Source organism: Macaca nemestrina, chromosome 1 (assembly GCF_043159975.1).
Source record: "Macaca nemestrina isolate mMacNem1 chromosome 1, mMacNem.hap1, whole genome shotgun sequence".
NCBI classification, from domain to species: domain Eukaryota; kingdom Metazoa; phylum Chordata; class Mammalia; order Primates; family Cercopithecidae; genus Macaca; species Macaca nemestrina.
This window is the reverse complement of record NC_092125.1, coordinates 64,669,164-64,686,835: the sequence shown is the minus strand read 5'-3', so window position 1 is coordinate 64,686,835 and position 17,672 is coordinate 64,669,164. Positions and strand designations below refer to the sequence as shown.

The window sequence follows — 17,672 nt, the reverse complement described above, 5'->3', positions numbered from 1 at the left end:
CAGGTGGGTGAGGTGAGAGGACGGCTCGAGCCCTGGAGTTCAAGCTTGTCATGAGCTACGATTGGTCCATTGTGCTCCCGCCTGGGGAACAGAGTAAGACCCTGTCTCTAAAAAAAAAAAAAAAAAAAAAAAAAAAAAAAAATTCTTTCTGGAACCTGGGTCCCAACGTATCAGTGATTTATTCTCCAAGCCACATTCCCAGGTAGGCTGGATGTGTCCCCTGTGCCCTCCTCCCAAACACACCCCGCCTGCCTGGCAGAACTTGGGCACCCTGGCTGGCCCGTAGGGGCACCATCCTGTCTCACGTAGGTGGGTGTGGGTGGGTGTGCCTTTCAGGCAGGCACATTAATCATCCATCTCCAACACAACCACACATCCCTAGGCTGAAAACACCAACAAAAGGAAGGTACTGTGGCCAGGCCAGGCTGGGCGTGTTGAGGTGGGGGTGTCTTGGGAGGAGCGGGCAGAGGAAGAGAGGGCAAGACAGTTCACAACAAGTTCACACAAGATGCAGGAAGTAAGAGGAGCGCCTGCCAGGCACCCAGGACAAGGGGGACAGGCCTGACCCCCGGCACCTTCTCCACATGGCCTGTTCCCACCATTTTGTTCTTTGGGGGTGCTGCAGCTTGAAGCATGTCCCCACTTTCTCTCTCTCTTTCTCTCTCTCTCTCTCTCTGTGTGTGTGTGTGTGTGTGTGTATTATAAATAAATGTAATAGTGTTGAGTCATTTTTAGCAAACTATGCTTCAACTTTAGACTGTATTAACTGACTCCCTGCTAGGACAACGTGAGAGCTCTCCTTCCCATCTCTTCTACCCCTATCCCTTGATGTTTCCTAATATCATATTACAGGTGCCCGCCACCATGCCTGGCTAATTTTTGCATTTTTAGTAGGGTAGGGTTTTACCTTGTTGGCCAGGCTAGTCTTGAACTCCTGACCTCAGGTGGTCTGCCCACCTCAGTCTCCCAAAGTGCTGGGATTACAGGCGTGAGCCACCACACCTGGCATATATTTTTTAATACATCCAATGTTTATAACGTTTCTATTGTTTTAACCATAGCCCACTGTTGTCTAAAATTAGCTTTACTTTTAAATGAATTCAGTCATCTTACAATAGCTAAACCTTTTTAAATTTCTTAAATTTTAATTCATTTTTGGCTTGACTACATTTTAGGGGGTTCTTTGTAATTTTTATATACATTATGTTTCCTGATGATGCTCTATGCCCCTTTAAGAGATGCACCTCTATTTGACCGACCTTCTTATACCATCACACTGTGGCCTCATGCAGTACAGCTTGTTGATGACAGTGATGGCCGAGAGAAAATGTGGAGGGCGCAGAAAGAGGTGGGAAAGTCTGCAGGCCCTCGGTGCACATCACAGAGCAGCCCTGAGAATCCCCGCTTGGTCAAGAATGGTAAGAGGCAATCTATTTTGGGAGAAAGTGTAAAAGTAAATGGTTTGGGGCAGGGTGCTGGGGCGAGCAAACCAAACGGACCTCATTCCTCACGTGCAAGTGAATGTGAGAGATTTGTCACCTGGACCCTCCGACACCATATCGGGAAACGCTCAATTTGCATTTAGGGTATGGCCATGCAGAGAGAAGTGCAAAGACGTAGCATAGTTTCTGAACAGGGCAATTAAATTATGTGTGACCATCAGGACACATGTACTCAGAGATACACAGGGAGAGAAGAGGGAACCTTTTTCTATGGTTCCATCTCCCCTCTTTCCACATCCACCCAGTTCCTAACCAGTTGTTCATTTGTGCACGTGTAGCCTGCATTCACTCACCATGTGCTGACTGAGGGCCTCCCATAGCTCACTGTTACAAAGCACAGGCAGTCACAACCAAGACTGTGTGTGACAGGAAGAAGTGTGTGAAAGGATTCGAGAGAGAGAAAGCGAGCTCAGTAAAGAGATATACTGGTTTGATCATCACCACAAAAGAAATCCTATTGCCAGGCACCTTAAGAAAATAAAAAATAATTTAAAACACTGTAGGCAGTTGGGTTTAAGGGAACTCAGCAAATAGCAACAAGCCCGTGGTATCCAAAGCCAGTGTGGAGCTGTCAGATACCCTCTCGGCCCCAGGCCTGCTCAGGAGGGGCCCCTCCTCTAGGCATGTGTCACTGTGCTCCGGGTGTAAGAGAGACAAAGCAGCAGAGGTCCCCCAGCCCTGGGCTCTGGGCCCTCTCAGCCATCCCTGGGGCCCCTGAGAAGACAGACGGAGGACCCTGAGTAGCTGACAAAGGATTTGGGCTGTAGAGGTGAGGGACACATATGGAAAGAGGAGAGGAGGGTTGCTTTTGTTTGCTTGTGTTTCTGTGTTTAAGGCAGGCAATCATCTCTGAGAAGGGGCAAAGGGCAGCCTAGCTTCTTGTTAGCCTGGAGTATATTTGTGGTAGTATGCCACAGACCCCAAAGATAAGGACAGCCAAATAGGATTGCAAGGAGACCTGGCTGGGCATATGCAAACTGCAGGATGGCAGATGAAGCTGGTACAGAAATACAGATATGAATGCACCGCAGGTATGCCCAGTTCTAGTGCCAGGAGGTCACAGGAGGCCAGGAGCAGGCAGGTTCAGTCCATCATGGGACAGCCAGGCTACTACATCCAACTGGTTTTTCCACACCTGCTTTGATGTCACTTGCAGTCATTCAAAATGCCAATCATCAACTGGGCGAAAGCAGGCTTTTTTGCAGTGAGAAGGAAAGTAAATAGATTATGTCAGAGGCCCTCTCTCCTGGAGACACACAAAGGCTTCTTTACAGCTGCATCGCTGCAGCCAGGACCACCAGAGACTTCTGGAAAGACCCAGGCCTCTTTCCCGCAGACCTCCCAGCAGCCTTTTAAAATGACATATGACTTGCTCCTTGGTGACATGCTTGCTTAGCTCCTAAAGATACCCAGTGGGCTAATCTAACTCTGCCTGTTAATTATGTGATGCAGTAAACTCAATGATAGGAATTTTTCCAGGGAATGTGTTTATGAGTTTATGTCTCTCCTCTACGTTTGCCTGGGCAACCTTCAAATCCCATCTCTCCCCCTGAGATGCAGGCAGTCCACCCTGGCCCAGGTACAATGGAGGAGCAGACAACCGTGCTGCAGGCTTGCCCCAGTGACCTACGGGGAGCAGTTCTGAAAAGTCTTCCTGGGAGCACTCAGCACCAGCAGCTCCCAGTGCCGGGCTTTCTATGCACCAAGCATGGTTTCAACTGTTTGACATTTAATCCACCCCACACCAGTTGGGATTTTCTGCACTATCTTATACTTGGAAAAATGAGGCTCAGAGAGGCTAATCTGTAGGAGAAAGGCCCTACAGCCAGAAAGTGGTAACTCCAGGATACTGACTCAAGGCAGCCTGGCTCCAAGCCTGTTTTCTTTTCTCTCTCTCTCTCTTTTTTTTTTTTTTTTTTGAGATGGAGTCTCGCTTTGTCACCCGGGCTGGAGTGCAGTGGCACGATTTTGGCTCACTGCAACCTCTGCCTCCCAGATTCAAGCAATTCTCCTGCCTCAGCTTCCCAAGTAGCTGGGATTACAGGTGCCCATCTCCTTGCCCAGCTAATTTTTCTGTTTTTAGTAGAGACGGGGTTTTGCCATGTTAGCCAGGCTGGTCTTGAACTCCTGACCTCAGATGATCTGCCTGCCTTGGCCTCCCAAAGTGCTGGGATTACAGGCGTGAGCCACTGCACCTGGCCACCAAGCACGTTTTCTTAAATGCCACACTCCAGGCTGCGAGTGAGTTAGGATATTCCAAACGTCCACAATCTGCAGTCCACCTTTCCCATCATCGTGAGCATCCTGTCTTCTCCCCTCCTCTGTTGTCAATTAAGCCCAAATGCTAACACAAGTTAAGCAAGCCCATTGCAGCCACAGTGCAGTATGTGCCCTGACCTTAATGCTACCACTTCAGCCCTGATTGATTTTACTTAAATCTATAACTCCTTGGGCTGAATAGCAAAGGAGCAAGGAAATGATCTGTTGAATAATTCTTAGAGAGTAAGGGAGGGGGAAAGAGAGGATGAATACCAACATGCTCGTGAGCATTTAAATTGAGGAACTCGGTGTCCAATTCTCTTCTCAGTGAAGGTCACAGTATGTATTAGGCTATCGATGAGGATAAATTATTCAGGCTGGCTAAGGAATATTTGTCTCCAAATGGGGATTAGGTCTAGTTCAATTAAAATTTCCACTTCTCAAGAGGGAAAGCCTTAATCAGAAAAGTCATATTTTTCATAGTCAAGATCCTATTGTTTTTTAAAACTCTGCTTCCAAAAACTTAGCCCAGAGATGGCACTTCATTTTAGTCCCATTCCTACGACTTAGTGTGGTGCCCTGCCTAGATCCCCACTGATTCTTGAAAGTATATGAGAGAAGTATAGAGAAAAATGGGGACAGGGGGCCCAAGAAAAGTGTGTATGCCCCAAAGAGTGCCAACCGTTAAAGAGAAGTGGGTTCCAGACCTGGCCAGATGGCAATGACCTTCAACGGGGGCCTTACTTGTGTGAGCTGTCTCATCTGTGAAACAGAATAATCCCCTTCCCCTTCCCACCACACCAGCATCTGGAGGAAATAAATGATAGTGAAGGCAAACAAACGTAAATGCTCTGAGTCTTTAGCAGAGAGTGCTACAGAAATGTAAGATGCTGTGGACAGCATGAGACAGCGGAAGGAATCCAAGGCTGGAAGGCACGTGCCCAGGGTTCCTGGTCCTGGCACTGCCACCAGCAGACTGCCTTTTGTTGGTCCTAGCTTTCTTTCATTGGAAAAGGGGCATGGGATGACCTAAGGTCCTATGATGATTTGGATTGCAGTTGTCTCTGCCTCTTATCTTTCACTCACTGCCATGCCATCCAGTTATCCTTCTTCAAGCAAGGACTGTTCTCACCCTAGTTAGTGCTCAGGAGAGGAATCAGTGGTCTGGCCACTTCCCGAGGCCAGGGCTCCTGTCCAGCTGTGTTCTGCCCAGCAGCCTCCAGCCCCGTGCAGCCTGTACCTTCACTAACTCTGCAGGTAAGAAGCCTTTGCCTGGGAAACGTCACTGCTCCCCGGTCCTCAGAAGGCTGATTCAGCAGCTCAGCAGGGTCTGAAGGGCTACAGGATAGGCAGAATGGAAAACAGTGGCCATCTGAGATACCCATATTCTGCCAGCTCAGTGATCCTGATTAAGACGACTGCTTGGCCCTAATTCTCAGCCAACAAAAAGTTGTTAAAATCCACTACCAACTCAAGGCCTCCGAAACAGGCAGACCATGTCCTTTGGGTCTGGTTGTTCAGCCCATACCAGGCAAGGTGACAGTACCTAAGCCTTTTCTCTGTGGAATCAGGAGGGCCAAGGAGTAGTGCTGAATTCAGCACTAAATAGCAGACTGCCAGAAAGATCCTGTACTCCTTTTCCATGGGAGAGGCCAGGAGCAGAGGCCTCAGAACCCAAGCTCCCCCGACCAGATTGTCTTGGACCTACCCCGAGCCCTCCGGGCCCCGTTGCGGAACCTCTGCAGGATCTGGTGCTTTTTGGAGACCGAGTGGCTCTTCGGGAGCCTGCAGAAGAGCCGCTGGAGCTGAGCAGTGACCGTCCCAAAGCAGGCAGTGGTGGCCTTCTTCTCCTGGCCCTCAGTCATCTCAGCACAGGAGATCAATAGCTTTTCTCCGGGCTTGGCGTCAGGGGTGGAGTGCCGGGTGGGGGAGGGCTCCGGGGAGGGCCCTGGGCCTCGCATGACCCGGACAGTCACCTGGGCCCTCAGGCTCTGGTACACGCACCAACTGACTGACGATCCTTCTCTCTCCGCACTGAGGTCCTTTCCCCTCCACCTCCCCCAATGGAAAACTTTCTATTCCTGGGGCTTTTAGCTTGATAAGATAAAAATGCCCCCACCAAACAGGCTGCAGGGAAGAGCCTGCCCCAAGCCTCACTTCTCAGTCGTGCCTGTGAGTCTGAAAATCAATGTCTCCAAAGTTTCAGACGACAGAAGTGATCGGTTACCTCACACCACGTGCCCAGCCCAGGAGATCGTTAATGGATTTCTTTGGGGATGGTGGATTACTAATGCTTCACCAGCTGTACAGGCTCCTAAGGGACAAACTGGAGCTAATTCACATCCTCCCGTGCTAAGCCCAGGTGGGGGAAGGGCCCATAAGGAGGTGGTGTTGCTTTAAGAGGGTCAGGCCATTCATTTATTTGAGACTAGATACCTGAGCAGAAGAGGATGCGGGGTGGTGAGAAAAGGTCAGTCTCTCACAAAAGGGCAGAAATGTTGTTCTCTTGCCCCAAAACAGTACTCACAGGTGTTCCCTCAGTCTGACTCCTAGAATCTGCCAAGCCCTAGTAGAAAAGTTCTGGGAGGCCCTGTTGCCCAGTCCAAGACAGAAGACTGGTACCAGACAGGCAGCAGAGCCTTCCAGAAAAGCCACTAGAGAGGGGTGCCCCTCCCAGGCTGCCCAGAGATGACAGGACTCACCTGCCAACCACCAGCGGGGACCAGTTTAACAGGAAGGAGGGACACTTGTTCTTTTTTTTTTTTTTTTGAGGCAGGATCTTGCTCTGTTGCCCAGGTTGGAGTGCAATGGTCCAATCATGGCTCACGGCAGCCTCGACCTCCTGGGCTCAAGTGATTCTCTCACCTCCCAGCATGTAGCTGGGGCTATAGGCGGGCACCACCACATCCAGTTAATTTTTATATTTTTTGTAGAGGTGGAGGTCTCACCATGTTCCCCAGGCTGGTCTTGAACTCCTGGACTCAAGAGATCATCCTGCCTCAGTCTCCCAAAGTGCTGGGATTACAGGTGTGAAGCCACCATGCCCAGCAGGGACACCTCTCCCTTAACCAGAGGAAGTGCACCTCAGAGGAATCACACACTTGCAGAATCTCTTGTGGAAGATGCACTTACACGTCTGTGCTCAGATGCCACCCTTCCTCAGTGGCAGACTGGTTCTTTCTCCCTAATGCTTCCTCAGGGAGAAGGGAGCTGCCCATAGCCTTTGTTGTGGCCCTCTCTAGTTTATCAAGCAACTTCTGTACCAGAAGAAGGGCATAAGCAAGTCCAGGTCCTGAAATGACACTTGGGACCATCAAGCCAGGGGTGGGAGCCAAGTTCCTTGCCCCGCTGTAACTCTAGTCCTTGTACCCAAGATCTCCAAGAAGGCCCAGGAAGTCCTGCCTGGCTGAGCACAGGCAAGGTCTCATTCCCATCCCTGCCCTCAAAGAAGAGAACATGGGGCTCCTGGGGGAACTTTAAAATGTGAGTCACGGCCAGGCGTCGTGGCTGACACCTGTAATCCCAGTGCTTTTGGAGGCCGAGGCAGGTGGATCATGAGGTCAGGAGATTGAGACCATCCTGGCTATCACGGTGAATCCCCATCTCTACTAAAAATTCAAAAAAATCAGCCGGGTGTGGTGGCATGCACCTGTAGCACCAGCTACTCAGGAGGCTGAGGCAGGAGAATCACTTTAACCCAGGAGGCAGAGGTTGCGGTGAGCCAAGATCGCGCCACTGCACTCCAGCCTGAGCGATAGAACAAGACTCCATCTCAAAAAAAAAAAAAAGAAAGAAAGAAAGAAAAGAAAAAGGCACGTGTAATGTGGGGAAATCCCTTCCGAATGCCCCGTTTGGGCTGCAGAATATGCTGACCTCACTTCTCTTTTCTCCTCATCACTGAGCTGTTCTTTGACAGGTTAAGTCATTGGGAAAGACAACAGGAAAGAACTGGCAGAGTCTGGAGATGGGGCTTTCAGAAGCTCTAGGATCTTCACTCCTGACCTTTGGAAAACTAGATAGATTTTTCTACTGTAATGATGGTCTGGGAGGAGAACTACCTAGAGGCAGGGAAATGCCTGCAATGACCTCTTGCTGTCTCTAACATCTAAGTGATGACTCAAGGACCTCCATGCTGGAGGCAAGTCCGGCCAAAGTCTGGCATAATTTGAAGCAACAACCTTCACCATCTTACTTGCTGGGGTACAATATATTATCACCCTATTTTATATGAAAGTTACCTCTAGATGGCTTTTAAAAAACACTCATCACTAGGATAGACATTCATGGACAATATGCTCAACATTTCTCTCAAAACTCTCATGTTACAACTGGAATCTGTTGTTCCAGTTGAATAATAAGACATCTCTGAAGTTTTGTTTGGGGGGGGAGGTTAATACCTTCTTCAGATGCAAAAAACCCACATAATTCTTTCAGCAGAAACCACGAAGTCTGCAACTTCCATTCAACTTGGGTAGAAAAAACAGCCTCCTGCAAATCAGCAAGAAAAATAAGCAATGGTACCTGCCCCCAAATAAGAGATGGACCTGGAGAAATATACAGAGTCAGAGCTGGCTTAGGGGTGGGAGGTTTCCCCAGATGTACTGTTTCTCGTGGGGCCACATCGCTGCCTGAGATTAGAGCCAGAGGTCCATTAGGCAACCTCAGATTATTGTCCAGTCCCTTTCCATCTCTTCTGCACCCTAGCTGTCCGCTCTAGCATCCAGTCTGTTAATTTCACTTTGGCCCCTGACTAGTCCTGTGTCATGAGCTCTGACAGCTGGGCCATGGCAAGAAGGAGGAGTGGAACAGAAAAAGATCCTCCATCTGCATTTCCAGGCCCATCCCCTTCACACACTGAACACCTATGGAGTGAGGTGGGAAAGGGGAGAGACACACTTGTTTCTTTCATCTTAAGATGTGGAGAAACTTCACCCTTTGTCTAAAGATCTCATGATTTACACATGAAGACGATCACTTTAGAAACTGATTGTTGAAAATCGGCTTAAGTGGAGCCAACTCTCAATTACCCAGCCCTGGCTGATTCTCTAGCTTGCATATGGCTCACCTTCCTTTTTTTCCTGTACCTCCCTTTTTGGACATTTCCGCATTCACTGGCAGAAGGGCAGCAGATGAATAAGTGAACTCAACTAACTTGCGTGATCAATGATGTTAGTCTAAGGCAAAATGCCGTGCTGGGTTCTGGTGCTGGTTTTGCTACTAATGATCTGGGTTATCTTAGTGAAGTCATTTGACTTCCCTGAATGCTGTGTTTCCTCATCTATGAGATGGCCCTGATTACATCAGCTCTATCGACCAAACAAGAGAACTGCAATCCTGACAGAGGCAGTGCATATCAAATGGCCTTAGTGACGGCCAAGTGCAACAGTTATTTCTGCTCCGACAGTTTCTTTGCATTCTCAACTCTTCCTGTTCCATGTGAATATTCTCATCCTAGCAGGTTCACAGAATGCCAGCTTGTATCTTCAGCAAACACAATGGTAATTCTTTTCCAGTTCTAGCGTCCAGTAGAAACAAAACATAAAAGGATTTTTAAAAAGTAAGAACATCGCTCTTCTTTTTGGCCTGACTTTCATGAAAACCTGGAGTCTGATTTCTTAAAGGTCTGTGTAAGCCACGATTTAATTTTCTAGGAGCCCCAGCCAATGGCCACTGCAGACACCTAAATAAGACCTGCCCCACCCTGGAAATATGTTTGTTCAAAAAACAGGAATGGGGAGCACACAGGATAACATCATCACCTCAGAAGAAGGTGGCACACAGGCCCTCCACTGAAGAATAAACCTGTCACAGGTAAATGTCATACTCAGCCATCCACTCACCTGCTCGGTGCCACACAAAAATGAACAGACTGCTCTTTCCAACACCACCCTCTTGCAGACCCTCAGCACGCACATCTTGCACTCCCCCTCAACCCTCTGCCCCATGCCCTCGAATGGGGCCAGGGCAGTAGTTATAGGTAGGAAAATCCAAAAGAAAATCTGGGACGTGCTACAATTCCCAGGGGTCACCAGACTCCTCAGCCAAAGTGAGGCGTTCTCCCCTGGGAGGCTGGACACATGCTACGACGCCCGGAGGGACCCCACTGCTCTTCCTCCTTCCTCTCCAAAAAGGGCAAAAAAAGAGAATCAAACCTCAAAGATTTCCGGATGGGTACATCTCTCACAAACCTTTGTGTACTCCAGGAACCACAGGCATGCTAGAACAGGCCCGGCATGGCCTTGTGGCCACTTCAGCCAAAGACCACACCACGGAGAGTTCTTGGGGTCTACCAGGCTCTGCCTGAGTCTCCTCAGCATGGTTATGAGTGCTTCAGAAAAAACTCAAAGTCACTTCCCCAGGTCTGAGTCAAGATAGTCTTGACCTTGGGGTGGGGCAACCCCTGACTGCTCCCAAGCTCCGACCTTATTCCACTTAAACCAGTGCCCCCAGGGAACCCAGCCTTCTGCCTGGTCTAACATCATCACCTCAGCCTCCTTGCTGTTTCCCCTAAGCCCCAAAACTGGCTCTGTTCCCCTTCCGACCCTGAGATCCAGCCCGGAACATGTGGAGAGAGGCTTGCCAAAACTCTTGGAAAAAAACTGAAAATGACTAAATGCAAAACCATCTCCCCAGTCAGGCCCGGCCTTCCCAGCTGCCGCCAGCCCTTCCCCACCCAGCCTTGGAGAGTCAGAAAGAGCCCCGCGGGAGGGGCAGGTACCCAGAGTCAGCAGAGAGGGAGCGAGACCCTGCAGGGGGGCAGAAAACATCCTGCCACCAGCACAGACCCAGGTCTGCAAGCTTGTGAGAAGGACATTGTACCAGCTGGCGCTGACTGAGCCCCAGGAACATGGTTCCCTCAGAAGGGCTGGGGGTGGGGAACTTGCATGCTTTGCACACCCACAAATACTCACCCACCCAAGGATACTCACCTTGCCATCTGAGGAATGCGAACAGGAATGGCCTCTGGTGAGGCCAGAGATGTGTTTACAGGTTCCTCAGCAGCCTTCATAGTAAGCTTGGGCAGGGCAAGAGTGCCAGCAGCTGCCCTCCACGGGGAAACTGAGGGATGAGGGGTGGGTGTGGGAGCCAGAGAGAGCCCTGTGGGAGAACACTGGGGTGCAGGAGCTGGGACCCACCCATGGCCATCCCATCTCAGGTAACTGCCTCTCACACAGAGGTGCTGGATCTGAAGCCCAAAGTGGAGGAAATGGCTTGAGGGCCTTGAAGACCTGTCAGAATGAGGCCCGCCCGAGAGGTTCTAACTTTACCACTGTCCCTGGCAAAGCCAGCAAGTAACCTCTGACCAGGTAACTCCCTTTCAACTGAGCTAAGCATCCCTGTATCCCTGTATTCTGACCTCATGGAGCTATTTTGAGCATGAATGTAGCAGCGGGCATGAAAACACTTTAGGCTCTTCAGGGAAAAGACACTATTGACATGCGAAGAATTCTTCTCGTGCCCATTCTCAGACCTGGACTCGGCCTTGCGGCAGCTTCTCCTGAGCTCTGGCCCCAGATCTGCTCACACTTCACAGGAAGTGGCTCCCTGACAGGATAAATTCACTCTCCTACCCAGCAGGGCCCTTGGGACTGGGCTGGGGGCTGTCTTTTCTTTGTTACTCAGGGACTACCTGCCAGGCTTGGCACAGGCTGGCTCGCCCGTAGAACTGGGAGAAGAGAGAGGATAGCAGACCAAACCCTCAATGCTGCGAGGAGATGTCAATTCCCTTCCACCTAATAACTCCGCAGGATCAGCAGGCAAACACACACGTTCATTACCAAGTCTAATTAGGCTGGCAGACAAGTGGCATTAATCATTTTTGACTGTACCTGGGATTCAAGCCCCCCACACTCCATAATCAGAAAATTTCATGCTCTGATGAATAGTGGGGAAAATTAAGCGCACATTTAATCCTTTCACTTTCATCTTTTGATAAGACAGGAAGCAGGGAGGAGAGGAAAACCGGGCTGCAGAGTGGGTAGCTCAGAAGGCCTCTTTGAAAGCATTCCAGGTCCTTTCCCTGGCCCCTAACACACACATCCTCCAACAGGACCTTGCCCAAGAAGAAGACCCCAATTAGAGCCAGGGGTAGGAGAGGGCTTGGGAGTGGGGGATTCCCACAATCTTTAACAACAAAATATCCATTTCTGTGCTTCATTTTCTTAAACTCTAAAGCCAAACATGGGGCTAAATCAAGGAAAACACACACGACACACTCAGTGCTGCTGGGTGCACAAATACCTTCCAAGTGCCGAAGGTAAATAAATACAGAAGCCGCCAGAATAACACAGGATGATTTCTGAGAGGCCTGAAATGAAGACCTTTCTCTGCTACAGGAAGAATCAGTGCCAATGTCCTAGGAGCCTTTTTCACAAAGAATGCACAAGGGGGGGATGGGTCTGCAGGATCGGGGGCTGTCACGCAGGTGCTTCCAGCTGTGCAGAAAGTGCAGAAAGTAGAGTTGAACCCAGCCAATAGTGCAGCAGCAAGACTAGAGAGACCGGACTAAAGGCCTTGGGAGACATCAGCCATTCTTAATAAGAATAGTCCCGGTGCCCTTCCCTGAGGGCTGCATGGCAGGGCCTTGTATTCACAGCATCATTAAAATCTATCACAGAGTCGGGAGGTTAGAGGGCCTCCCTTTCAACCATGTAATTCCAATCACTTAACACTTCACAGCCCTGAATAACGCCCCCTCTGGAGAGAGACTCGGACTCCAGGAGCAGACAGGTGGCATCCACTGACAATGGTCAAGGTGTGTCTAAGCATCTCCAGGAGGGTTTGAGTAAGGCTTAGGTTTCTCCAAGTGCCAGACCATTCCCTGGTCCAGGATGGCTTACGCAGCCACCAAAATGAGATGAAAGGTAAAAGGCCACCTCCATGCACCTTCTACAGAAGGAAGAGGAAGGGACATCATCTGTAAGGGAAAGTCCCTGAGAACAAAGTCAAAGGGCAGCCAGTGAGTTTCTCTGGTTATTTGCTGTTGACCATTCCCCCTCTAGAATGCTAGAAATGCATTCTCACCATCACCACCACCCCTACCCCAAAACACCCACATGTGCTCACACAACCTTTCGTTCTCTCTCTGTCTTTCCACATATCACCACTGGATTTCCTTCTCTATCTCACAACTATGATTTCTTTAATCCTAGAAATTACTATTAACTCTGAACTTCCCTGTTCACAAATCCAGCATTAACCAGAGCTTGGTTACAGACCTTGAAGTGGGGTAAGCTTAGGTTAGATGAACTTTTGCTAAAAAGGCAGACAGACAGTGGGAAGTGTTTTCCAAAATGTTTTCCTGACTAAAAGCCCCTTCTGCCAACATGGTTCCCACCCAGTGTCAGCCTCCTGGGCAGACAGATGTCACTCACATTCACATACCCAATGCCCTCCTGCTTGTTTCCAAGGGCAGGGATATTTCATGGCACAAACAAGCCATCGTTTTCATCACTCACCACGCGGTGAGACCCTGCTGTGTGCCTGGCACTCTGCTAGGTGCAAGTAACACAAAGACAAGGAGCCAAGGACTTTGTGGCCCCTATGCCAGGCACAGAAGGGTCTCCTCAGCCACAGCAGGACATCAGGTAGGAGTGGCATTTCTACAGAACGCCTAATACCCAAATTTTCTGGGATGCCTATGGCAGTCACCTCCCCACTTAGCTCAGCAACCAGGCAGAGCTTGCAAATTGTACGCACTGCTTCGAAAGGTAATCCTAGGAGGTGTCACGAGCCCAGACTAGTTGTTACAGCTGTTAGATGGGAGGGGACAATAACAATCATATCGAATTAAACATTCGTATTGCATTTTGCTAGGCCCTGTTCCGAGTGCCTTATGTATATTAATCCATTTAATTCTCACAGTAACATGCTGAAGTAGGTAATATCATTATCCCCATTTTTTTTTAAACAAGGAAGCAGAACACAGAGACGTCCGGGGGTAACATGGGGACTAAGTGGTAGTCAGGATTCAAACCCAGGGCTCTGGTTCCAGTCTGTACTCTTAACTACTGCACAGTATGATTTTTTTAAAGTCCTATTTCTAACACTTGCTTTTCAAAATGAAGATAAAACAAAGCAACCCCACCATGGAATCAGACCCTTCAGCTTGAAGAAAGATGCTCCACGAGTTTGGCCTGCTATGTCTCCACCTGCCAGCCCTCATCTGCACATCAGAACGTTTCTCAACTTTTGCCATCCAGCCATAGGTTCACAATTAGTTAAATATTAATCATGACAAACAGAGACTCCTTTTTGTAGCCCCTTGATTCCAGTTTTGCTTTCTCTCCAGTGTTCAGACATCGTTAGTATTAAACCAACTATGTGGGGGGCCATGAGAGCCCAGGAAAGTAAAAACACCTCACCAAGTCACGCACAAAGTCAGAGGTACTGCCTGGGGGCCTGAGTCTTCCTGCCACTAGAAATGATGTATGACTTAATCAAAGGAGATCGACAATTCTGATGTGACATGATGATCAATTCATTTAATCATGGAGTATCTCACACAGGCACATACAAATACACACAAAGGTACCATTATCACCAAACCAGAGAAAGAAAATCACAAAACTATGTGCAAAATCTTCAACAAGTGATATAGTCCCCCAAAGTCTAACTACAAACTAGAATGCCAATGAAGCAGATTTCCTGGGATTCCAGCTATGATAAAACTCATTTCACTGAGGCTCCCGGCTCTCTGCCTGTGTGTAGGGGTTGTTGGATGCAGTAAGGGAATCTTGAAAGTGCAAAAGCTGCCGACACACCCAAGGGTAAGTTGCACTCGATTCTACTGCAGTCAAAGGCATTTACCAAAGGACAGCAGCCCCTCTACCCACAACATGTACCTCTACAAACCTTTGCTCCTTCCTTCTTAATTAGCACCTGAACTGGGAGTTCTGGTGGAGGAAAGAGCACCACCCACTTGCCCTTCCAATCTTTCCCTTCCAGTTGATCCAGGCTTAGAGTCTGAGCTCTATTTCCCTGCAGCCAGTTGCAGCGGGTGGCACACTGAACATCCTCGGCTGCAGACTGCAGGCAGAAAAAAGGTAGGCTTTTCCTGATGTGGAAATCGCTGCTGCTGTCGAACGCTACCGTTGGATGGGAGATGTAAGGCTGCTGTCATGGGGGAAGGGCCTTTGCTGAAAGATGCAAACCACAATCCATTTCCAGAGATGCTTGTTAGAGGCCGTGCCATTGTCTGTGCTTTGGGCTTCAGTTATTTGAAATATCATGTAAACACATGAACACATGGCTGTGGATATCCTCTGCTAAACACGCAAGAGCAAATGCCGGGGAGGGGGTGGACGGTGGACACCTATTAAAGGCATATGCACCCCTAACTGTAGGAGGAGAAAAATAATAAACCCCCAAGAAAAATGAAGATTAGCTCAGAAAATGTATACACTCGGGGCCCAGTGTTTTCTGGCTTTGAGAAGAGCCTGGCTCAGGAGGTGACTGGAGGGGCCTGAGAGCTGTGGAGATGAAGGGACCCTGTCAGGAGTTGAGTAATGTTAGAGCATGACGACTAGGGCAAGAACCCAGGAGGAGGAAGGGGAGGAGGCAGGGCACAGCCAAACATTGGAGCAGAGTCCAAAGGTTTGAGGGGCCAGAGGCGAAAGGCAGGAGGGGGCACGGGTTCAGGGTGACTTCAGGCTCTCTTCAGTCTCACAGCCTGCCTTTATCCGGAGCCTAACAAGGTCTCCTCCCTGTCCCAATAGGTCCCCCTGGAGGAGAGGTCTGAGCCTGGAGGAGAGGTCTGAGCGGACAAACAAGCGTTTTGTCAGTAACCCTAATAAGCAAGGGTCAAACGGTCATCTAACAGCAGTCTCACAACCCACTCCCAAGAACTCACAACGAAACCATGAGGGTGCACAGGGAGATGACAGAATGACCTTGTCGCTGAGGCCATCACCCACCCACCCCCCACAACCTGCGTGTGTGTGTGTGTGTGTGTGTGTGTGTGTGTGTGTGTGTAGGGCCGAGGCATGCACCTGTCAGGAGACAGGTATCTGTTAACTACCGCATAACCATACCTAGGCAGTGGGCAGGCACTAAAGGATACAGGGCAGGGAGCTAAGGAGAAGACTGTCCCCAGGGGTTACCTCCTTATGGTCGGGACTCCCCTGGAGCCAGAGAGTGTAATGGCCCCTCTCTCCCTGCCCCAGGGCCCTACCAGTCCTTCGCCCCCAGACTGCGGTCTCCCCGCGCGCCCCTCCCCTGCCTTCGCACTTACTAGCGCAGCGCAGCGCCTGCCGCAGCACCTCTCGTCCACACAGGTCACACCAGCCGGGGCCGCCCGGCAGCACCAATTCCGCGAAGCAGTGCCCCTCGCCTCGCTCCGCCGGGACTCGGGGATCCTGCGGCTGCTCGAAGATGCTCCTCACGTCGCGGGGTCGGGGCGCTCCAGGCCGCCGCCGCAGTCTCTGCTGCAGACCAGGCCGGAGCGGGCGAGCGGGTCGGGAGGCCCGGGTTGGGGGCTCCAGGTTCCCCCGGGCAGCCCTCCGGGCGCTGCGCCCCTCGTGCGCCCCGGGCGCAGTGGAGAGGGGCGCCGGGACACAGCGGCGCGAGGACCGGTCGGGGGGCGGCGGCGGCGGCTCGGGGCCGCTCAGGCTCTGTAGATAGTGAGGCGGCTCGGGGTCCAAGAGTATCGGGTACGGGCGCTGCCCGATGGCCGAGGACGCCATGGCCATGCCCGGCTAGTGGCTGTGGCTTTGGCAGCGGCGGCTTTGGCGACTGCGCTACTCCCGAGGCAGCCCCGAGAGAAGGGGCGGCCCCACATCAGCGCGCCTTTAAAGGGACCGCAGCCTGCTGGGCGGGGCGGGGGCGGGGAGAGTCGGAGTGGCAGGAAGAACTACCCAAGGGAACCACCGACGGACCGAGGGGTAGGGTCGGTGCGGGGTGACGTCTGCTCGAGTGTGGATTTGGGGGCGTCACCTGGAGCAGCTGCAGGATTCCGCAGAGGAGCGCCTCTGTACAGTACAGTTCAGAGGGCGCATTTCTGCGAGGGACCCTCGGCCTTCAGCCCTGCCTCTTTCCCTTGCCGATCACTTCCCCCAACACCAGGTCCACCCGCCACCCGCACCCTCACGCGCCCCGGGAGGGAGCAGGTCGGAGGGAAAGGCTTGGGAACTGGCTTGATGGGGTCTCAGTAGGGCTCCTCCGTCTAGGCGTCCGCCTGCCACCCTCCCGCTGATCGTGCGGACAGAAGGGCAGTGCTCCTTGGCCCTTTCTCTCTCCGGCTTGTCGCCGCCCTCCGCCCCCTCTACAGGCGAGCTCGACGCGGGTCGGGAATGCCCCGCTCGTGCTCCGGCAGCCGCGCGTTGTCCCGTGGCTGACCGCCGGATGCAGCCAGCGCAGCTGGGGCTGGCAGAGCTGTCCGCGTGCGACTTTCGCTCTGGTTGGATTTCCCCTCCCTTTGCAGTCCTGCCGGGTAGGGTATTCCTCTTTCCTGGAAGACTGGTGCGGGGGAGGTAGGGGGACTCGATGCAGAGAACGCTCCCGCGCCCCAAGGGTTGGGGGAGCTTTTCTTCCCTAGCCAACCCTCCGCTCCCTAGAGCTGCTCGAGTAATTACTATGGAGATACCAGTTCCCCTAAATGCCCTACGTGGAACCTGGTATGGACGGCTCAGTCATGGGACCCAAAGAGAGATCTCCTTTCTCCCGGCACTTTCCCCAATGAAGGCTTGCTTCATGGACTCCTGTCTGGTTTAACGCTCTGCGGTCACCATCTTGAAAGTCTTACTTTTTGAACAAAGGGCCAGGCGTCTTCTTTTTGCACCGGTTCCCACAAATTATGTAGTTTTTCCTGACAGGCACCTTTGCCCATGGAAACAGGCCCATCTCATGGATAAGGAGGACTCCTGGATCTCTGAACCTGGGCCTGGGCCCTCTCCAGCCCCAATTTTGTTAACT

The 17,672-nt window shown here is 51.1% G+C and overlaps 1 protein-coding gene across 1 annotated transcript in view; it reads right to left on the bottom strand.

Annotated features, from left to right (window-relative positions):
* Positions 1 to 16,522, bottom strand: part of LOC105484844 (Ras association domain family member 5) — a 79,032-nt gene extending 62,510 nt beyond the window's left edge. The window contains exon 1 of the mRNA XM_011746889.2: positions 15,994 to 16,522. Within this exon, the coding sequence (XP_011745191.1) occupies positions 15,994 to 16,450 (457 nt within the window). The 5' untranslated portion in view covers positions 16,451 to 16,522. The remainder of the gene's footprint in view (positions 1 to 15,993) is intronic.
* Positions 16,523 to 17,672: the final 1,150 nt, after the last annotated feature.